The sequence below is a fragment of the Netta rufina genome, assembly GCF_964035555.1.
Source record: "Netta rufina genome assembly, chromosome: 10".
Classification (NCBI taxonomy): Eukaryota; Metazoa; Chordata; class Aves; order Anseriformes; family Anatidae; genus Netta; species Netta rufina.
Genome location: NC_140133.1, coordinates 7,059,477 through 7,082,970, shown reverse-complemented (window position 1 = coordinate 7,082,970; position 23,494 = coordinate 7,059,477). Strand labels below are relative to the sequence as shown.

The 23,494-nt window shown below is 37.0% G+C and overlaps 1 protein-coding gene across 1 annotated transcript in view; it reads left to right on the top strand.

The window, feature by feature from the left end:
- Window positions 1–23,494, top strand: part of IARS1 (isoleucyl-tRNA synthetase 1) — a 101,857-nt gene that overhangs the window by 48,709 nt on the left and 29,654 nt on the right. Inside the window, exons 16-24 of the mRNA XM_084292524.1 lie at window positions 4,247–4,320; window positions 4,681–4,875; window positions 8,017–8,103; window positions 8,673–8,756; window positions 12,820–12,967; window positions 15,901–16,021; window positions 20,473–20,564; window positions 20,977–21,054; window positions 21,503–21,624. Coding sequence (XP_084148650.1) covers window positions 4,247–4,320; window positions 4,681–4,875; window positions 8,017–8,103; window positions 8,673–8,756; window positions 12,820–12,967; window positions 15,901–16,021; window positions 20,473–20,564; window positions 20,977–21,054; window positions 21,503–21,624 — 1,001 coding nt within the window. The remainder of the gene's footprint in view (window positions 1–4,246; window positions 4,321–4,680; window positions 4,876–8,016; window positions 8,104–8,672; window positions 8,757–12,819; window positions 12,968–15,900; window positions 16,022–20,472; window positions 20,565–20,976; window positions 21,055–21,502; window positions 21,625–23,494) is intronic.

Below are 23,494 nucleotides of genomic sequence, written 5' to 3'. Positions count from 1 at the left end.
CACACACACACATTTTCATTGATTTTGATTGAAAACTAAGCAATTTTTCTTGCTTTTTTTTTTAACAATAGAATTCATCTTTTCTTTCTGGGAAGTATTTTCAGTGTTCAGAAAGCTGATGGTGTAAGAAATGCAGTGAGAAAATGCAAAGGAAGAGATCTTTGCTCGGTCATTGCAATGTGTTTTTTGAAGTTCTGATACTTGGTTGCTTCAAGCCAAATGAATTGTTGAAGGCATAAAAACAAGTCCACCATAGCAGAACAGTGAAAATACACATTGGTAGTGCTAAAAATGTGAATGTGGTAGAATGTAAAAATGTGAATCTAGTAGAATGATGAGAGTATATAAGGCTAATGCTAGAAATGAATATTCACCGAGCAAGTGAGTAATCTGTAACAGTTCTGGTGATGACCATTTTCTTAGTGTCAAAATACCAAGCTTTAAAACTATTTCTCAGCATAAAATGTGGGGATTTTTTATTCCTACGTGGGTTAGACCAATGTGACGAGTCTTCCTCATGCTGGAAAGATGAAATGGTGATCCACGTCAGGATGTTCATGGAGGGTAAATACTGATGGCTTCATCCCGAATCTTTGTCTCCCTTGATTTGAACAAGCTTTACCTTTCATTTGAGACATGGAAGCTTGCCAACAGAAAAGCATATTCCAGAAGAGTATTGTCTTAAACTGCACTATTACTTAGATGTGTACCATAAAGCATTTTGTATTTCCACCTGACTGGAAATGTTGCTGGTAGGCAGGTAGATGGTGGGGAAGGGAAGAATTTACTCCTTGCACTTAAGATTTAAATATCTAAGAAAGCCTTGGCATTTGAATTGCATTTATGCTATGAGTGTGTTTGTAAATTGCTGGCAAACCAAGTACTTCTTTGTTCCATATAATGGTTAAAGTTTAATTTAAAGACTGACAGTTAGTGCCTAGAGGTTTTAAATAAATGTTACAATTGAAATACTTTACTCAGTATAACAGGGTTTATTTGTTTGTTTTAAGATAGAAGAAAGGCTTTTGGCTTTGTGCTAAAGTATTTCAGGAGTTTATTATACAGCTGAAAAAGATTGTGTAAAAGCTACATACCCCCACGCTTCCACTCCCTACCTCTAATAATACTACATTTGCTGTCCTCTTTCCTGTGTGTGCAGATTTTTTTGGCCTTGGTAAGTTTGTTTTTAATAACAATATAACATCTAGGTTGGAAGATGAAACTTTAACATGAAATTAATGGCAAATATTACTCAGCGCTTCATGTTCTTGAATAATGATAGAAACACCAACGTATCCAGTATTTTTATCTGCAGATCTTGCATACATTTCTGTCTACTCGAAAGACTGCATACCATTGTTCAATAGTTAAGAATGGCTTCTGGACCATGCTAAATTTCAAGTTTTGTTTTTTCTTTATATTCATTCTTCTTAGGTGTGTGAGGGTATAGCTTTGAAACTAAATGCTATCAGGGCTGATGTAAAAATCAAGATCTAAGTGACTTCTGTTCTCATGCAGAAATAATATTCACTCAAAATTTCCTCACTTGAGTTTTAATGCAGCCTAGTGCCATGTGAGATTGCTGAGCCTCCTCTTCATGTATTGCTCTCAGAAGAACACTTTGTCGCATGCAATTATGCTGTGCATATTAAATCTTGGAGAAGTAATAACAGTTCCTTATTTAATATACAGTAAGGTGAATTAATTGCTATTAAAGTGAATTTTATTACAAATCAATATCTGGTTTCCCACAGTTTTATTTTGGGTTTTTATCTTATTTTTATTTTAGCATAATTATTGGGTAGAGATACGTAATGGAATTTAGTTTTTGAAGCTTGTCTATTACCACGTTTTTGAAGACAGTTTTATTGTTTTAAGCCCTCAAATCTTAATGATTTTCTAAGTGTAGGAACACATCTCATTTAGAGTAGATAATAAAATTTTTCAACAATGCAATGAGCTTATAAAGTGGACATCAGTTAGTTTTATAGAACTTGCATACAAATCATTGTGTTAAATACTTAGTGGTGTTACAGAAGTTCTCTTGGATGGTTTCATTGCTTGTCACTACAAACCCTTGACTAGTTTTGGTGCATTGTAGATGTGGAGCGAGAGGACTCTGGCTGTGCTCTGCTGAAGTAGGAGGGAACTGGTCTGCTTCAGTCTGCTTGCAGGCTGCTTTGGGAACACCACTTGGAGCTGACCTTATCAGTCATGTATTTTAACTGATCACTATTCAGAAGGCTCTTTTTAAAAATCCCAGAATGTCTTGCTGGTGTACTGCTGCACTGCGTGGGCTTCTTTATTTGAGTGTTCCTCATTCTTTGATTATAGGTACTTCACAGCTCTGAAATGAGAAACCCACAAAGATTAACACTTTCCCTTAATAGGGACTGCAGAGCACAGGAACATTGAGGTCCATGAGTGTTGCAGGATGCCCGTAGTCTTCCTATTTACACGGATAATCCTAATTTACATAGATACAATGCTGATGAATGTTTCATTAGAAGTATTTAACCTTGACCTCTGATTTCACATTAGTAATGCTGAAACAGGGTCGAACAGCCTCCAGTCCCTGCCTACTTGTTTCAGTCTTTGCTGTCCTCTATTAAATGTTGATAAAGCTGTTTTTGTAGTTGATCTGGCTGAAAAATAAAACAGGAGGAAAAAGTGGCTCATTGGGAAAGGGATCTGGCTGCTAAAGCATTTGAACATTTGAAGAAAATTATCTGAAGCCATAGCATAAACCAATCTGCAAAAACAAGTGGGTGTAACCTAATGAAGAACTGGACTTGATTCCTATCTACTACTTGTGTTATTTTCTTGCCTTCAGGTACGCAGTGAGCTATGCTTGGGATGCTGGCTCTATCCTTCTGCCTTGGACAGAGGCAGCCTTCCTCAGTACGGTCTTATCTGTGTTCCTCTGATAGCTGTTGGCTTTTTAGATGTGGACTTGTGCTTATTCTACAAAAATATCCTTGCTCAGTAGAAGTCTGTGGTTGCACCAGATGCTCAGAAAAAAACCAAAACAACCCCTTTTCTGCCAGCAGTGCTGAACTAAGCACCTGCTGCCCACTCACTTGCTCCTATACAATTGTTTATGGGGCCACATGGTGAATGTGGAACTAATCAGGATTAAAAACGGTATGTTCATAAAGGTATATTTTTAATTGGAATCAATTCCCCAGTGTGGGTTGCTATGCAAACTGCAGATTTGACCGGTGCAATCATTGTAATGCTTCACTTCCCATACAGAAATAAAACAAGTGATGGCAAAATTACGTTTCAAAAGTAACAATAAAAGACTGATGAGTAATGCAGACCAGTAGTTGAATTAGACAGGGAAAATCAGGGTTGGAAAAACAAATTAGACTTTTTTTTTTCATCTCTGGAATTCATGACTGTTTGTAGGATTAAACACAGCAAACCCTTTTGGTCAGTCACAATTTCTGTGTGTGTACATATGTATATACTTAAGACTAGCTGTAGGAATTGAGCAGTACCCTGTCTACTTCTGTCCAAGAATAGCTTTGGAAGTTACATTATGTGAAAAATCTCCAGCCTTTTAGCTTCTTTACGTTGGTACATCTAACTCCTCCCTGTCAGATCTGTTTGTCTTTTCCATGGCTCATCTGAATTGGACTGATAGCATGTGAGATCAGACTTCCAAAATACAGACCAGGATTGCAGCTTGTGTTTCCTTAGATTAATGTAATAAAAACTAAGTGAAGCCTGTAGATTTTCTAATTAACTCCTTTGTTACCAGTGGCTCTTTTTCCCCTTTGAATAAGATGCTGTTAAGGTGAGCAATTCACTGTACCTGAGATACAAAATTTACACTCAACTATTTAGCTGCTTACCTTAGCTTCAGATGACAAAGGTGGGATCTGAAACTACTGTCTATGTAGAAGGCAAGATTGTGGATTTTTCAGAGGTAATGTTTTTATAGTTTGAAAAACAACAAATAAGCCCCCTCCTTTTTTGCTATCTGCCAGCACATTTGATCTTCCAAGTCTCCATTTGTTGTAACATGAATTGTATCAAACCCGGGCAGTGATTTCTAATCTCAAACGTTGTTTGCTGCTTTGTCAGTTTGAACAGGGGGACTTTGCACATTTTTTTTTAGGGTTTTCGGCTAGATCAGCTACTAGGAAGATACTGACCTACAAATATTCTGTCTAATGTTGCAGAGGGGGGGAAAAAAAAGTGCACAGATTACGGACTACGTTTCTTGTATCTCTTACAGGTGGTTTGTATTGGTTCAATGGCAGAATTGGAAGAGCTGTCAGGAGTGAAAGTCACTGATCTCCATCGAGAAAGGTCAGTCATGGAGACTGTTCATTGGTTGTTAAAAATAGTTGATCTGGTATAAGAAATGTTCATTCTTTACCCAAACCCTGGGAAATTGATATAGGGAAAATACAAAAGTAGTAAGAGGATTTAAGACTGAGAATTAACATGTGTACATTTTCCTTTCTTCTGTCTACCTCAACACTGTTAATACAAAATCTCTAAAGTAGCTTTAAGTTGTAAAAGTTGTCAAAGGAAAGGTTACGTTTGGAAAACTCATTAAAACTTAAACCAAAACTCCTATCGTACCTATGCGCGAACATAATGTAAACTTCTTTGTGCTGATTTTTGTTTTTGTTTAGATGTCATCAATCTTTTTCTTTCCCACAGTATTGATCATCTGACAATCCCTTCACGCTGTGGAAAAGGCGTATTGCACCGGGTCCCTGAAGTTTTTGATTGCTGGTTTGAGAGCGGCAGTATGCCTTATGCACAAGTGCATTATCCATTTGAAAACAAAAAAGAACTTGAGGACTCTTTCCCTGCTGACTTCATTGCTGAAGGCATTGACCAAACACGAGGATGGTAATTTTGTGTCATACTTGTAATGTTATTGCTCAGCATCTGGCAAATTATTGTGTCTGAATGATCCTTGAATGTTGTATAGCTATGTTTTGATTAGAAAAGAGGCATAAAAGAAGATAAAAGTAACAGTGTGCAAACAAGAAGGTCAGAAACAGTTTTTCTCCTTGCTATGCTTTATAAAGATAAAAGGGCATTGTTTGCAATTTAGACATGCACACAAAAAAATTAAAACAACTAAAAATCTACAACATATAAACATCCTTAAAATACACAAGGGAGCTACTGAATTGTGAAAGTTCAACAGAACTAAACATGGTTTGGGATTTTTATGTGGATAAAAGATCTGTTAAAGGTAGCTATGATTTCAGTAAATACAGTAGCAATATTCAAGTATTTTGGGGTTCAGGATTTATTCTGTAGCTGTTTGAGATTGGGATGTAACAGTGGATTAGTACGTCACATACTTACTGCAGCGTTGCTTTTTGTGCTATCTTTAAGCACATGGGGGAGAGATGGTGGATGGAAAGCATTAAAGAATGCATTTGTAATTTTTACAGAAGTTGGCATTTTTATAGTATAATACTAAGGTAAAGTTGAGGCCATTGCAACATCCAGATGTACTAAACTGTCACTATCCCAGTTTAGATAGATCTCTTTTCTAAATAGTAAACGTAACTGGATTTCAGTTCACTGATGTTGACCTGTCTGCAAGTTGCTGTTGGAAGCAGCAGCATTTTTTTCCTTTCCAAAAAGAGGAAAGGTTTAACCAAATCACCATACCAATTTAGCTGAAAAGTTCAAACAGATGATAATGCCATTTGGGACTGTGCAATTATGTTTATGAAGCACATAACCCACTGTGCCTCAGTTTGAGCCCTCACACTTGGCTTGTGTACTGTGGGCAATGTGCAGATGAAGACATCCATATTATAATCTGGAGTAGATAGCTTTTTGGATTTGACATAAGCATAAGAATTACTATAAATCCTCATCATACCTAAGCCCATCTCATCTCGTTCTTTGGAATATCAAAATATGTGAACACCTATGTTGATGCTCATATCTTTCCCTACAGTGTTTGTATATGCTAATAAGCCAGTGCTTTGATAATAGCAAGCATTTTGGTGATTTGCAGAAGAGCACTTTTCTTTTGTGAAAGAAAAAGATAAATTCTTATTTGAAACCTTCTGTATGAAGGGATAAAATTGAGAACAAAGATTGGGTTGTGTCAGATCAGAGACGGCAAGTGAGAACGGTGAAGTGAGAACTGACACACAGTGAAGAGCGCGGGTGATGGGAGGTCTGGTGGCTTCTGTTTGGTGCAACAGAGAAGGTAACATGAATAGAGACAAGGGTAAAATGAATGTGACCAAGGTGATGAGCTAAGAGTGATATTTTTCATAACTGTGTGGATATGAGAAGGAGCTGAATTATATTTAAGGCCAGAGGAAAAAATCTGAGAGTAGTTAGTTAACAAGGCTCTAGTCTTGACCAACTGAGAGGAAAAGCTCTCTGATTTATTTATTTTTTGTAGGTGGATACCACAAGATTTGTAGTTATAGTGAGAATGTGATGGCCTACAGGGAATTCACAACTGGAGGTTATTGGCGTGCTTTACAGCATTATGAATTTAACCGTGGTGTTCAAGAAAGGAGAAAACAGAGGGAATGCTTTCTCCTTTCTGTGGGGAGACAAGAAAGGGAAAGGAAAAGCAAAGAAGTGAACCTCTATCTTTGTGCTGTTTGTTTTTTATAATATTGTTTTGGCTGATGGCTGTATATCTGCAAGGACATAAGCAGCCTGAGATATGAATGAAGCAGCAGAGAGGTCTAGGGAGCTGTCAGAATCAAGTGTGTCTGTGACAAAGTTATTTCAAATATAAGATGTGTGACGAGACACTCCTTAAAATGTTCATAACGAGGTGAGTTTTCTGAAGGATAATCTGCGAAGATTACGTGCCATTCTTCTTATTTTGTGTGGCTCACAGGACACTCTTGGAATTGTTCACTAGGTTACCTCATTGCTGGGGGTCATCTGGTTTGACAATGTGAATAACATAAAATTTGTCAGAAGTTCTCGGTGATATGCTCTCTCAGCACCAACAGCACATCTGTCTAAATTTCATAATGCAAACAATTGAATTCTCTTCTAGTTGGTTCAATGCTATTCTTTTTAGTTGAAAACACACCTGTTGTAACTATATGCAAATTTATGACTTATCAGAAACTGATGGGAATTTGCCAGTAAGGTATTTTTAGATACTAAAGTATTGCTATGGTAGTAATGACCTGTCAGTCATACAGGCTTGGGGTATCGGTCATCTGAAGAAGCGCTCAGGTATTTATGTTTAAGGTTTTATTAAAGAAGGCTAGAAATGAAGGACGAGGGTGCTTCCAAGTGCATGTGTTTGTGTGCAGGTAGAGTGTTTCTTAAAATTCATGGAATTACAGTGCAGTTTAACAAAGAGAATTTCTATCTTGCCATGTGAATTTAGATTGTTTTTTTTTTTTGTGAGTTAAAAGCCCCTCTGAGGCATAAGCACCAGGGATGTCATGCAGGCCGCTGAATATCTGCAGTACCGCACACAGCGGCCTGTACAGAGTTGGGGACCCACAAGTGTCAGCAATGCATTCCCCCATGTAGCTTTTGATGAAAACTCTTTTGGAAAATGCAGGCAAACCTTCTTTCCACTAAATCTTGTTGCAAATACATAGTTGGGAGGTATAGCAGTCTGTGCCTTGTTCTGAATCAATTAGCTTTCATGTAATCGTGTGCTGTTTTAAGGTTGCTAAGCAGTTGTCAGTGCAATAGTCATTTTTAACTGAGAAAGCTGTGGCCCATCCTCCAGTTATTTTCATGAAATGCTACCATTATTTTCACAGCCCTGCTATTGGTTAGTATTACAATTTTTCTGTCCTCTTAGACTGGTAGATCACACCTGAACAAACAGTATGATATGCCACAGAGGAAAAGAGTCTACTTAAAATAAGATCCTCTTCTGAGTCATTGTCGTATGAATGTTTCACATACTTGAAGTTTGCTAGAATAAAACAGTGTAATTAGAATTTTAGTAGTAACGAAGTGTGTGCAGATTTCAGCTTAGCAGCATTAGAAGGTCACATTTACATTGTGTCGTTCCAGGTTCTACACTTTGCTGGTGCTGTCCACTGCTCTTTTTGGAAGGCCTCCTTTCAAGAATGTAATTGTAAATGGCCTAGTTCTTGCCAGGTTGGTGTGCATCAGTAATTTCTTGAACCAATTTTTATTTAAAGAATATTTCACTAAAGTCCCTGTGAAGTTAATTCAGAAATTAAATCATGAATGGACTTTGTGAGGTTTATACACCCCAGCTGTGTTGCACTTGCTTCTTGCCAGCAGGATTAGTCCTTCTTAGAGAGAGCAAATGGGTAACAAGTCAGAATAGGAAATACTATGCATCATTTGTGCAGGGTAAAGGAAATCACAAATGTAGATGTAATTTTAAATAATTATATTTCATGCCCTGTACTTAACATGCAAGTTTGCTAGTGGGTGGGAGGGATTGATTCAAACCAAGTGTTTCACCCAGTTTCTCTAGGGAAGATGGATTTACTGCTTGGATTTGTAACTTGTGAGCCTCTTGCTTGCTTGTTTTTTCAGATGCTGTCATGGGTTCAGCAGTCAGACTGAAATGATATGCTAGTTTATTATTGTCTTTACTACTGTGAATGTAATAGGGCAGAATAAATTAAGCTGGATTTTTGCCCATTTATTACAAGAATTTTGGGAATTTACTCCTGCATTCTGATATTTTCTAGTGATGGCCAAAAAATGAGCAAAAGGAAGAAGAATTATCCTGATCCAATGGTTATTGTAAATAGTTATGGAGCTGATGCACTAAGGTAGGTTTTCTTAAAAATTCTTGTAGAATCTGATGTTAGTTGTCTGTTCGTAGTAGACATGTACCAGGAGGGCTGCATATGGGTTTTTGACAATTATCAGTAGCAATAAAGTTAATTTTGGAAAACTCCAGACCTGTATGGCTGCCAGTAGCTGAGTGGATGACCCAAAGAACTGGCAGTAGTTAAAGTGCCTGGACACTAATACTATTGGCTTATCTCCCTCAAGGCTGGTATAGACCAAAGTTGATGAGCTGAATGGAGGCCTCTTGTCTGAAAATGCCTCTGGATTGTATAAGATTCCACTCAGGCTGGCACGTCTGCAATTTCTGCTAATTGTTGAGTTGATCCAGTGAAAAATGAATAAAATCTTTGAATCAGTACTGTCAGTTTTCTGCTAAATAGTTAGGGAACAATTACTGTATAATACACATAAATTTGTTTGCTGCTTATATTATTAATTTTCTAAAGAGAAAGTTCCTTTTTTAATGATAAAAGTACACAGTATATACTTGCAGTAGTGAAACAAGAAAAACAGAACTGGAACAACCTACTGTGTGTATATATATAAACTGTCCAGGTCAGTGATTAAACACACAGTTCAAGTGTTTCATTAAAATTATACAAACATATAAACATAATTATGCAGTCACCTGGTACTTGGCTGGATGCACCAGCTAGAACATAAAGTGGTACCTTGAGTTAAAGGCATAATAAAGACATGTTAATAACTGAGTACACTACTTATACATTTCTCAAGAGCTGTGTAATTCTTTCTGTATATAAGAAAACCTTACACTGCTGCACATGCTTCATTATATTCTACAACCATATGTGGTAATGATTGGTCTGAAAAAAAGCTTAGTGTGCTGGGATTTTTTCTTTGAGAAAGATAGTTGCTGCTGTAATCTAGATGATTTAAAAAAAAAAAAAAAAGCAGGTATGAATTTCTTTATTTTTTTTCAAGCTTTAGCAATTTAAAGACCAAGTAAATTATCTTTGTATATATGCTTACAATGGAGGGCTGGATGGATTTCTTAAATTTTATCAGAATTGTTCTTTATAAAAAGTCAAGGTGTATTTAGCAGAATGTCAGTGAATCTGTAGCTGAAACAATGAGTGAAAAGGCTTGGAGTTGTTCTTGCCAGAGATTTTAAATCATGAGTGATGTTTCAGTTGAAAAAAAATTTGCTTTTTAAAAAATCTTAAACTCCAGAAGTTACACTTCCATTATTCATGTTTTTTGATTTCTAAAAAGCTAATTCATTTTTCTGCCTGTATACTCTTTCTTTAATGTCACATTTATTTATACATACACCCACACAGAGAGTAAAAAGCATTACAGACTGGGCTCATTTATGGAAGGAGCTCCGTGATTCAGTTGTCTGTGCCTATTCACTGAAGTGCTTGATGTGTTCTGTTTATAGAAAAAGCTACAATTGAGTTTTTTCCTTGGCACTGCTTCCCTGCAGAGTTACTTTAGCTTTTGCAGAATGTGTGTGTGTGTATGTATTATATACATGTCTGTATATACCCATGTGTATGTATATATATACATATAAAGAATACATATATGCTTTAGGTACAGCGTTGAGGTATTCTCAGCAGTAACGTGATAAAGAAATTAGCAGAAAATATTCATGTAAGCTGTTTAAATGAGTATGGAATTGAATGGTAAGGGCAAACAAGAAATAGGTTGATTGCACAGTAAATTTAACAACCCAATTTCAGATTTCCTGAAGCTTGAATCCTGTGTGAAATCTGTAAGAATTGCCAAAACCAGTTATTTTGGTATTCGTGAGAGCTGTGACTCAGATTGGATAGGTGTTAAAGTTGAATTATGTCAAGAAAGAAAAAAGTTGCTTGTCATACTGCTTATAGGCCCTTTGCTTTCTTGTATTCCAAGATAAGCATTGCTTTTACGTTACTCTGCCCTTTCTGTCTGTTCTTAAAATGCAGAACATTTAAAATGCAGAACAGGTAACATAATGCAACAGACTACTGCTTTAGAGAGATGAAAAGGAAGTTACTCTATTATTTCTCATACATTATTATAACAGCCTGATAATTCTGGCATGATCTGAGGAAGGTTTTCTTTTCTGGCCAGTGGATGTAACTAAACTTTCTGGTCACTGGTCACTTCCTGGCCACTAGGTGTAACTGAGTTGTTAGAAATCCTCCTTCATCAGGTGTCTCATTTCTCTTTCCATATGATAATTGGCATATCCTTATATTAGAATAATTTAATATTCTTTAAACATTCATGTGTTGTAAGGCAGTGTAGGTCTGCTGTATTAAAACAAACAAAAAGCTAAAACCAGCTGTGACCTTGGAGAGCTCTATTTTCTTTAGTTTCTTGTTGTAAAAGCTATCCTAGGACTTGTGACAGTCAGATTCTGCAGAGAGTGCTGCTGAGGTGGTTGCAAAGGTGCAATTTAATGGATGCTTTGTAGTTTTGATTAATTTGCATCATAGCCTCTTGAGGAAGAAAACAGTGGAGGTAATTTGTGGTGGTCATTATTTTAGGCAAGTCCCTAACTGCTAAAAGACCTGGGCTATGGATAGCCTTGTGCCAGACTAGCTCTCGTATTTGGCTTAAGTTATTTTTTACTTCTGAAATAAACAAGTAGAGTGCACGTATGCAAATAATTGTGATAGGTGGTTTGATTTAAACAGATATATTTGTAAATTCTGGTTTCATTTAAGTGCTTACTAGTTCATTGTCATGCCTAATTATTCTGTGTTTTTGTAAATCCATAATCTGAATTCAGCTATCATGTTTAAAAATGCTTGGTTTTGTTTTTTTCTCATTTGTGTTTTTTTAATACAGTTCTGTAAAAGCCAGTTTCTGTGCTGCTGATATTCATGCATTACCATCTTGATTTTTATGCAGGAAATCCTCTCCTAAAGAATTTATGATCTGCTATTCTTGAGTTTGCTGTGTCAGACCACATTAAGATTTTAAAGCCTCCTAAAGGAAGTGTTTGTAAAGATATATTAGATTAGAATCATGATTTTTAAAGTTGATAAAGCATGAGGAAATGAGTTAATAAATTCATTTTTATTGGGAAGTGCCAAAGTCTCCAAGAGTTGTTTCATTTGTTTTTCATACTTGGAAAGTTAAATGAAGCATATTTAAATTAAGTTCTTATGGAAGTTTTGTGTTACCTGAGAAAGACCTGGCTTCCTTTTGAGGTAACGAGATAGATAACAATTTGTAAATGGTGAATTTGTGTAGAGAATAAAATGCATATGGATAAAGATAATTTTTTTTGCAAAATGATCAAGGAAGCCAGGGGAATGTCTTGTCTCTGATGTGAGAGGAGCTGTTAGCTTAAGCAAGACTGTCTTGAGAAGTCTTACTGGACAGGGTGGATTTCAGGTGTAGATGAACATCCTTGGCTGCAGATGCCCATGGTTCTGTAAGGAGCTGCTTCTTATAGTGTGATATGAATCCTCTGCTTTGCTCTTTCCAAGCTACTTCTAGAGCTGAGGCATATTTGTATTTGTAGGAGGTACGTCCTTTCTCCTCTTCTTGGGCTGACTTTCTGACAACATCAATTTCAGCTTTTCCTTTTTTACAGATTTCTCTTTCTTGCCTTGTTCAAGCCCTTGTGATGAGCCTGAACCTTTTTCTAATCGGTGGGAATAAGTAGATTGTGTAGAAAGTGCTGTGTCATTGTTAAGAAGTTAAAAATATATGGGTGCCATTATAAAGATGAACATTAATTCTGTGCATCCAGTGCTAGTTTGTATATTGTGATAGCATCTGAGTACCTGTTGTGACTTCAATTAACTTTTAGATTAAAAAAGAAAATTTAAATTCTGAATCAAATTCAGTATGCGTTGTGATAGAAGTAATCCCATGACACTAGGAAGTGAATTATCATATGCTCAATATGTAACATGCTTACAATGCTGTCCTTTTTAGGGTTCTTAGTGTGAGACTGTTCCTTTGGGTATTTTTCCATTGCTATGCAGCTCTCAGAATTCACTGTGTGCTTAAGTGCATTTCTATTACTATATTCAGTTTTAAGCTTTTAAGTATTGTGTTCTTATTTTTCAGGTTATACCTTATCAATTCTCCTGTGGTAAGGGCAGAAAATTTGCGATTTAAGGAGGAAGGAGTAAGGGATATACTGAAGGATGTCTTCCTGCCCTGGTACAACGCATACCGTTTTCTTGTTCAGAATGTTCAGATCCTGGAACATAAGGTACAGATCTCTTGAGTCTGGAAATGCCAAGGGGAAAAATTTTTGTGTTTTGTCCACCATTACTGAGAATTAGTATCAGAGAGAGATTTAGGTTGGCAGGGACCTCGGGAGGTCACCTGATCTTGACCTTCTTGTTCAAAGTAAGGCTGACTTCAAAGGTGGGTCAGGTTGTGTATGCTTGCTGTAAATTTCTGTATTTGCTGTTGGTATCCTATTTTATTAAGCTAATCACTTATGCATCTTTCTCTTCTTGACCAAGCTTATTACATAGAAAGCAGGACTGAAATGTAGGGTACCATCAAGGCATAAAAGCTAACGTTTCTCAGAGGAGAAACTCATGCTCTTTTTTAGGTAAATACTCTATTTTAGGTAAATGTGATGCTGTTGCATTTACACTCCTGAAATTGGAGAATAAGATAGGGGCTTTCCAGTTCATGGGTTTCTAAGTAAATAGCTCTGCTAGTCATGTTTCTGGGAACGCCAGTAAAAAGCGAAGTACCACAAGTGCTTGAGGGAATTCTTCTGAAAAGTCCGTATCAAGTCTTGATGGTTTTCTAGGGACTGTCTTATCAGGGTTTCTTCTCGTAGCTTGAAGGAACTAAGTGTCACTAATGCTGCTTTAAGTGCTGATGCATTTTCTTTGCTGTTATCCCAAATTGTGTAGTCAGGTATGGCTACATGTGAGGAAGGAGTGCTGCAAGTTTCTCTGTGCTGAGAACATTACCCTAATAACACACAGATTTAAAACAGAACTGCAAACAAATACTGATTTAGTTCAAGAAATTGTCACAGCAGCCACTGCTGAAAATGCATCTCTTCATGTACTGTAACTTAAATATTTTTATGCAGATTCATAATTAAACTCGGGAATACTTGATGTGGAATGCATTAGCCACAGCAGTAAGATTGTCTTGTGTAACGTGACAGTTAATTATTTTTAAAAATTAAATTTAAATGTTACTTAGAAAAAAATGAAGAAATGGAAAGAAAGGTAAATCATTTGCAATAATGCTTTAGACTTGCAGATTACATTTGAAGTGTGCTAAAAAAAAAAAAAAAAAAAAAGCTATATGAGTGACACAAATTTCTACACTTGCAGAATGAAAGCAAGATTAAAGTTTCCTGCAGCAATACGTCATTTGAATTGAAGATTTTGCATGTATGCTGTATAGGTTCTGTTGAAACTAATTATAATCTTTCAGCGAAGATTAATGATGGAAAGCTACCACTTGCCAGTGCAGACTTCTATGGGAGTGGAAACTAAGCAAAAAAAAAGTTCAAACCTTGTATTACACATGAAATTACAGTAGAAGTTTAATCACTTCGGAGAACTGCCATTTGAAGCAATAAAGGCAGCTGACTTCAGTAAATAATACAGTAAATAGCTGACTTAAATGGTTTTATCTTTTTAACAGCCCCTTTTGGGAAGAAAGTCTAGTAACTTCAGAGCCTAATACTTAATGAATCTCTTCTCAGGATCCCTAGACATCATTCCTCAGACAAACGTGTGTTGCCCAAAAATATATTTCAGTTTTTCTCTTTAACCTGTGAGTTATCTTGTGTGCTTTGCAGCTTTTTGCTGCGATCCTGTTAAATCTTGCAAGATCAGCCAAATGGAGGGTGGAAGACCCCAGTGGAAAATCCAGGTGCTTAAGCAGATAGTTTTGGTGATTCAGGAGATGTATTTTTCCTTTATAAATATTAAAACCGTCACTGTGTACCATATTAGGCAAAACAGTGGGCTATTGGAGGTGCTACTGCTTAAATTAGCTTTCATGCTCAGGCTTTAAAAACTTTTTCATTATGTTCTGCCTACTGCAAGAGAAATTATAATTTCAGTCTTATAATTTGATGCTTACTGCAGTTACCGAGTAATTATAGTTGGTTTGATGCCTGCTGACCTCACACTGATTGCTGCACTTTTGGGTGTGCAGATGCCTTTTTTTTTTTTTTTTAATCCTAAAAAATGTAAGCATCCATTTACACAGTATGAAGGATAGCTATTGGGTCAAATAATCTAAACAGATCTTTTCATCTGGATTTCAAGGGAGGGCAAAGTCCAGAAACTTGAAAAAAAACAGATATTAAATACTGATGGTAGATCTAAATAAAATAATAAAAATAAATATATATATATATATGTGCGTGTGTGTGTGTAATATATATATATTAAAAAAAAAATAAAAATCCTCCCCCACCCCATTTTCTGCTAGTTTTAAGAACATCCATGTGCAGACGAGTCAGACTGTTGACACAGCACAGACGATTGTGCTTTCTTGTGATATTGCTTACAATGCCCTGCAGAATCAGTCAAGTGTTATGAAATTTCTCAGATGGGTGCAAACATCACTATTCTGTCTAGCATCAGAACATGCTATTTACATTTAGATGCCTAAAAGTCTTCCTGGTTTTTGTTTGTTTTTCAGTGGGGGCTTTTGCTCTCGTATTTGTTTAACCTGCTGAAATTGCCACATGATTTTAAAACTCTATGCTTGAAATGCCATTTCCCTGAATACAACTTACCTTCTTAGTCGTTACGTTTCTTGTAAATGCTTTGGATCCTCCTGGATGAAAGAGTTCTGTAAATTCAAGACTCCTACCCTGTATCTGGAAGCTATGATTTACAGGGCAAGTGGGGAAGGGACTACTGCATACCAGTGTGTGCAGTACTGCTTTCTGGCCCTTTATGCACATAACAGGCCTCCTTTGCAGTTGAAAGTGTTGTGGTGAAATCAGGAGCAGTGGAAGCTGCATTTTTCTTTGGCCATTTCTCTTGCATATGTTTCCGGAATTTGTGTTCCCTCTTAGGAAACCGGCGTAACACAGAGTGAAAGTGACAAAATACTTCTGTCTGAAAGGTGTCTCGATATAGAGATTGGAATATATACCCTTATGACTTGAAAATGTGTTTTGTGTTTTTATGTTGATGATAGGAGGAGGGAAGAGAATTCCTTTACAATGAGAACACAGTTAAGGAGAGCAATAACATCATGGATAAATGGATTCTTTCTTTCACCCAATCACTCATACAGTTCTTCAAAGCTGAAATGGCAGGTATGCACATGTTGGGGGGGGGGGTGTACGTATGTTCAATTTTTGATTAGAGAACTAACCATTTCATCCATAGACTTCCACAGTTCACTTGAGACTTACAGTTCAGATAAAAGGAAGGAAATCTTTAACCAGTTACAGTAATGCATAGAATAGTGTCTTTATAGGTACGAATGCAGATTTTGCTGTAGTTGCTTGTGAGATGTTGAAAAGTGATGATGCTTTTCTACCATAGCTAATCCTGTCAGTTTGGTGATGTGGCTTCCTGCTGTACCATCTTCTGCAGTGCTTGGAGTAATGAATAATACTGTTACAGTAGCTGAAAGATGACAGTGAAAAGGATTCCAAACAGAATTTAGGGAAGCTATAAATAAATAAATTTTAAATACAATGGGCAGTGATCAAACCAGCTAAATACAAAATTTTGGAGTGATACAGGGACATGGGGACAAGCTTTTCCTTACTTTATTCCATGGAGAGGGTTTCTTCGTAATCATACTGGGAATCCGCACAAAAGGACAGAATACTGCCAATTTACTATGTAGCTTTATAAAGAAGCTCTTACTGTTTTTCTCCACGTATATGTTGTCTTTTTCATCATCCTGTACCTTGTAATCATTTCATATTATATTAAGACAACGTAAATTGCAATGAGAAGATGTAGAAGCCCTTGAACTAGTTAGCATGATCCAGCAAGCCTACAAACCTGCAGATGAAGTCATGATGGGGATCTGAATAGATTTTAGTGCCTTTAAGGGCACCAGTCACCTCAATACTGGAAAGAAGATGGCTTTTGCTATTGTAGTCCCTGCTTATGAATCAACAAACAGCCCCCCCATGCCAGTGATCTTAAGTTGCCATTGGAAGAAGTTTTAGAAACCTTCCAACAGGTGTGCTTTGGCTTGGGGAAAAGAGGTATTACTGGAATAACAGATAATGTCAAGCTGGAGTTCACAGGGATATAGGACAGTCCTTTTCTGCATCACTCATCTCTTGTGCTTTCCCCCCCCCCCCGCCCTCAGACTGGTATGTTCATTCTCAGCAGGACAAGTAAGATGTGTTTATTTTGCTACAGTAGGTAAAGCATGTTATTTCGGTAATGAAGTTCAGGCGAGGTCATCTGAAACATCTCATTAAAGGAAGAAAGGAATCCTCAAGCTACCTAAGACAGAGTTATGATAAAAGCACTCTGTTGTCAAAAACGTGTCTTTTTCCCAGGAGTTTTGTCCTTGATGTTTGATGGTATTTGTTGAATTTCATCTATTACTAGAGAAATACACAGGGTCTATCAGAGTTTACATGCTCTGTGTTAAGAGGAAAATATTTTGAGGGACTAAATGATCTTCAGAGGTCCCCTTCCAACCTCAACCATTTTGTGATTCTGTGAAAGTGGAAAATTGATTTGTAAATGTGTACATGGGATCTTGGATTAGTATGGAGTTTGAACAGAAATAGTGTTTGTTGGAAGATGATAGTGGGGCAGAACTTCAATTGTGCTGTGGGTTTCTAAGAGGAAGAGGAAGCTAATGAAAAGGGATGTGTCAGCTGCCATCTTTACAAAGCAAGAAGATCATTCAGAGAAACTTCCTGTTGGAAAATGTAAATGTAAAGAATTCCAAGATTGTAATATTGATATTAAATGCTATTGACTTTTGTGTTAGAAGAAGATATTATGATGCGTTCATCAATGACATGATGACATCAATGACAATGACATGATTGATATATCCCATTTGGAAATGAGTAATAAACATGGTTTTTCAATTTATTTTTCTGCATAAACTCTGAATTCAGTCAGATGGATATTAATGATGTGCAGTAAATGAGTGTACTGTGACATGGTGCTCTGTTGTACTAATATTTAAAATAAATCACGTTTTGATTTTTTTTTTTTTAAGATTTGCTACTTCAAATGACTTGAATCAGGAAAAATGTTGTTTTCAGAAAGAGGCAAGGAAAGGTCATAATTGTGGCTGATAACCTCAAACCCTGAGTAAAGGCGATAAATACACTACACAATCTTCATTTTAGAAGCTGATTCCAAAAATAATTAACATATGAGTGCATAAGCTGTTGTAGACATGACAAGATGGCAGCAGAAGTCAATGGTGGCATTTGCCAGCTAATGCTGTGCAGCTCTGTAACCTCCGAGATGTGTGTAGCAACTTGAATGCCACATCTAAAATGCAGCAGAAGCAGTGGTGCTGAGGTGCTCTTCGGGTGCTATAGTTGTGTTATAGTTCAGGGAAGTGGCCCAGGTTGTGCCATAACGTGCTGTTTGTGCACCTCTCTGTATGACCATGTATACAAGCGTGCTTGCTTGAGCCTCTAAATGGCAGGGAGACATCATGGGGGGGGAAACTTTGCAATTAAGCTTGGCTTCTGCTACTCATTAAAGTGTAATTTATAGCGGAGCTATATTTTACACCACTCTCATGCCCCTACAAAGATGTTTCCATGAAGTGGAACTTAATTAATTCTGCCCCGATTTCTACTAGTAGCCTGAACATCAGCGTACCTCAGCACCCTCCAGCTTCGGTGTAGTGTAGAGACCCTAGAAAGACTTCAGGAAGGTGTATATAATAAAACCTCCATAGCTGTGGTTCAGGGAGAGCTTAAAAACTCCCCTAACGTATGCATTTAAGGACAGTGAGCCAGCTGACATGATGCTGCTTTCTGGCACCTGCTAGTTGTGAAAAGTTGTCAAAACTGAGCTGTGTTTAGGCCACACGCCTCAACACGTGCCTGTATGTGAGGAGCTTTTTGGCCATTGCTTGTGACCCCTTCTAATCGGTGCTCAAAATGGAGGTGTGGAAACACCTCTCTTTAGGATTGCTGGAAGTCAGTGTGCACCAGTCAACTCCTCAGCAGCAGACAGGGTAGCTGGCTAGCATCAGGGTGATGAGAACTAGCTTAGCCAAATGAAATACATGCTATCGAGTAGTTGTGCTGTCTATTTTCTCCCCTGAACCCCAGCTTTATTATGGAAACCTCGGTGGCTTGGATGCTTGAGCTTTTAAGTAGGGCAAGTGGTAACATACATGTAATGGAAAGATGATATGGAAAGTAATAGAGCAAGCAGCCCTTTGTGTTTTTTGGGGGCAAAAATCTGTATTTCTGAACATTAAGCCTTATCATACTTCTTGCACTATTTAATCGTTTCCTGTGTCGGGCGCTTCTTGCACAGAACAGCCTATCTCCTGGTGATTGAAATGGAAAGGAACGTGTGCGTGCCTGCATGTGCTTCCCTGCACCTGCGTGCATCCTTCCTGAAAAAGTGACATTTCACAACTTGATTCATAGGATTACAGTTATAAAGAGGGGAGAAATGCATGCTTCCAAGCTAACTTGAACGTTGTGTTAAATGTATACTATTCCTTAATGTTTTTTTAGTGTGTGTGTGCTTTATTTTGTTTATGAACCAGTCTTCTAACTAGATGATTCATAGCTGTTCAAGAACTGGGTATTTCTCAGGAACACAAATTCCCACAGAAATGTCTCCCCCTCCCCATGGCATGAATCTTCTGAGGGTTTCCTTTTTAGGTTTAAATACAAGTACTCAGCCTTTAAAGCCATTTCTATTTTAGAAAATGCAATGAAAAGCATAATGAAGCTTGTAAAGTAAAGATAAATTTTATTCAGCAGTTGCTTGATTAATGGAACTGATTCAAAATTGACATGAAAAAGTTCCTTAATTAAAAAAAAAAAAAAAAAAGCTGTACATGAGTTTTACTTTAGGAAGCTAAGTCATAGTTAAGCTTTCAGTTGTTCACGATATTTTTTGAAAATTTTCCCTGTTGCATCATGATGTTCATGATGACCTTGTTTTTTGTTCTGGCAGTTCTCCATGCTTTTAAGCTATGCTGAACTTGGAAAATACAACTTCATACCTCGTCAGGCTTGCTGTTACTGTGCTTTCTGTCTGCTGAAAAAAAGCAAATAATTCAGGGAAAATTAATTAAAATGGGTGTCTCATTTTAAATCTGACAAAAAAAATATCTTGGCAATAATTTATAATAAAATTCTATTGTATGATTCTGCAATAATTTCCGGTGAACTTCTTGTAACTTGGCTGTATTTATAGCATGTACAAATACAGGATTTGCCAAATCCTTCATGATTAATAGTCTTTTATCCACTGTCCTCTTTACAAGTCAGATAAAAACATAAGGCTTCTGTCATGCATGTTTGTGTAGGATGAGAAGAGTAATTTGGCGGTAGATGTTTGTCTTGTAGCATGAAACTTGATGACGTGTATTTCCTTAATGTGGTTTTAACATTTAACATAACAGTATGTCTAATCAACTTTTTAACCTTGCTAAAATTCTAACCTTTTTAACCTTCTGCTAAAATTTTATGCTCAACACTAGAGCTGCTACTGATAATATGTTTCTTTAAGATAAAAGATAGATGTAGAGGGCAAATGTTACTTACAGTAAATGTTTTCTTTCTAGCTTACAGGCTGTATACCGTAGTCCCTCGATTAGTGAAGTTTGTAGATATTCTGACCAACTGGTATGTTAGAATGAATCGCAGAAGACTAAAGGTATGTATCTACCTCTGTGGTCTTGTAACATAAATTAAATCCAAGTCTGCATTAACTTAATACATAGCAGCTTCATGGTATTAAGCAGCAATCTATCTGCTGTCTTCCGAATATGATCAAGTTTGTACCTGAAAGTGGAAGATGAGAAATTAAAATGTTTTTTTTTTCCTTCTTGATTTATGAGGAAAGCCAATTAACCAACAGAATGCACTGTAACTCAGTTTCACTTGCTGGATGAGATTTTGAGCAAAATGAATGCAGTTTGGAAAACCCATTTATTGCATTAACATAGGAAATCTTGAGAATTTACAGAAACTCATTTAGGATTTACTGAAATCAGTTCAGTGATGCTAAAATGGTACTGGTTTGTTTCTCCTTCATTGTTTCTAATCTTGGTTAATGCTTTGAATAGGGTGAGAATGGGACCGAAGACTGCATTAGGGCCCTGGAAACCTTGTTCAGTGTTTTGTACTCCATGTGCAGACTTATGGTAAGGGAATTACATAACTAACTGACTTTTATTAACATAGTTTATCTAAAAGCATGCATCTTGGTTTCTAAGTTGACTGTAGAAACTGGGGGTACAGAGACTGAACATAGTTGGAGAAAAAGTATATTTCTACTGACTTAAGCAGCACAGTTCATTTTCCACCTCCCCCTTTTGTTTGTTTTTCTGCAAATATCACCTGGCTTAAAGAGACATTCAGATTTCCCTTCTGATACCCAAACATGAAGCTCAGAAAGCAGATCAATAAGTAGTACCAGTTTCATCATTTAGTTCAGGCAGCATTTTGATTAACTTCATAGTTCTGCATTGAAGACACTGTGTAAGCATCACGTTTTTGCTGAACCGTCCTTATTCCATTCATAAGTATTACTGATTCATAGTGTACAAACAATAAAGAAAAGATGGTGAAAGAATGAATGCAACATTACAGGCACCATATACTCCATTCATCACTGAACTGATGTACCAGAACCTGAAGACACTTATTGATCCAGCCTCAGTACAGGAAAAGAATACTGAAAGCATCCACTACCTCATGCTTCCCCAAGTGAGGTAAGAGACAGCTGTTCTGTGGCAAAATGGTGGGTGTTTCTGTTTGTTTTTTGTTTGTTTTTAATTTGCTTGTCACAGAGAAATGCTCCTTCTGTTATGTGTGTTGTAAACTGCTTTGAGTAACAGGAAAAGGAGCTGCTTTAATAATATGAATGACACAAAGTAACCAAGAAGAGTTTTTAGGATGTTGGTTAACACATTTTTTTTTTCTGTAAGTGCAAAATGTTCAAGTTTAATTAAACTGATTGCTAGCTTCTTCACTGTAGGAGGACATTTCACTAGCAATACACTTTGCACTCGTCTGTCAAAGCTGGAAATTTTCCCTCCATGTTTAGGCAGCAGACTTCTAGGTTAAAGGATTGTAGTGATAGGAAGGAAAACAATTAGGAGGAAACACTGTGCTGGAAATGTGTATTCCTGCTTATGGCAGTTGAGGAATATCCTTTTCACTCTGCAAACCATACTGGCTAAAAGCTGTAATGTTTACCTATAAAGAGCCCCAGAGGATTTCAAAACCTCCTTGCAGGCCCTACAGTCATAAGAATGCAAGAATCCCCTCATCTCTTGGCAAATGTTGATGCCAAATCCCACGTGGATTAAAATTATTGTTTTGTGTGGACCACATATGGAGCCAGCAGAGTGAGTTCTTTTGGCTACAGATCAGGAATTTGGACCATTGTCCAGAGATTGCCACTTTCTTGTAAGAGGATACATAACACGAGAGGGCTTTTCAGATGGATCCTTTTTGTTTGAATGCAGATGGGTGAGGTTTTTTTGGAAGTGCTAGAAAAAGGTTTAGCTTGCTGATGGTTATATCAAATTAAGTCCTGGGTTATCAACTTGACCCAGCTAGAATTTGACAACTGAAGTTTGCTTGTTGTTGTTTTTTGTTTGTTTTTGTTTTGTTTTGTTTTCTTGGTCCTGCCAAGGGAGGCAGCAATATAATAATCAGTTACTTATTGTTGCCTTGGTGTTTTGTTCGTGGATTAAGTTAGTGCCTGCATTTCAGTCTGCTGTTAGTCACTGAATATGAGAGGAGCACACTTCTCTATTTCCTGTTGTATTGCGGCTCGGTTTAAAAACCCCTAAGGACAAAGGAGCTGACCTTGGTATTTTACATGCTAGTTGAAGAATTCAAACCTTGTGGTAATGTCACTTCTTTCATGGATACTATATCCTTTGAGGAAGGGGGTTCTTTCTGCTTGCTTTAGTAGTGAGCTGTTGCAAAAAGGAGTTTCAGATACAGCTAATGATGATGGTGCTGGTTTTCTGTTCTCTGGGAAAGTGCTGCAAAGAATAGGTAATCAAAGAATGTGAGACTTCAGAGTTACCACAAATGTTTTTATGTTCCTGGAGTATGGACTAATGGATTTTATTTGTAGGAGCTCAGTTCAGGCACGCACTTAGCATGGCTGTTTAAAAGTGGCTTAGTCACTACTTTTGTTCCTGTTAGTGCTGACTGACTTCATGCTGCATTGTGCAAACATGATGTATTTCAGTGGCTGCACAGTTTCCCTTTTTCTTGTATTTGTTTGGGTTTTTGTCTGCAAGAAGTTTGTCTAATTTACTGGATCTCCTATGTATCAATTATTCTCTTTGTCAGATAAGAAGATGTTTTCAAAACTAAATTATTGTTGAGGTTTTAGAGTTTCACCTTGAGTTGCTAAGGATGTCATTGTGTTTTTTCTTGGAATACTTTTCTGATGACTGCATAAGGAAAATACTGTCAGCCAAAAAAGAGAGACATGAAAACTTTTTTGGTGCAGTCTTAGAAAATACTACTTTAATCTCTGACGATATGATGGCTGTGGACTTGGCCACTTTCACAGCTGAACTTGAATGAATACCTGAGGTATTGTTTGGTTGCTTG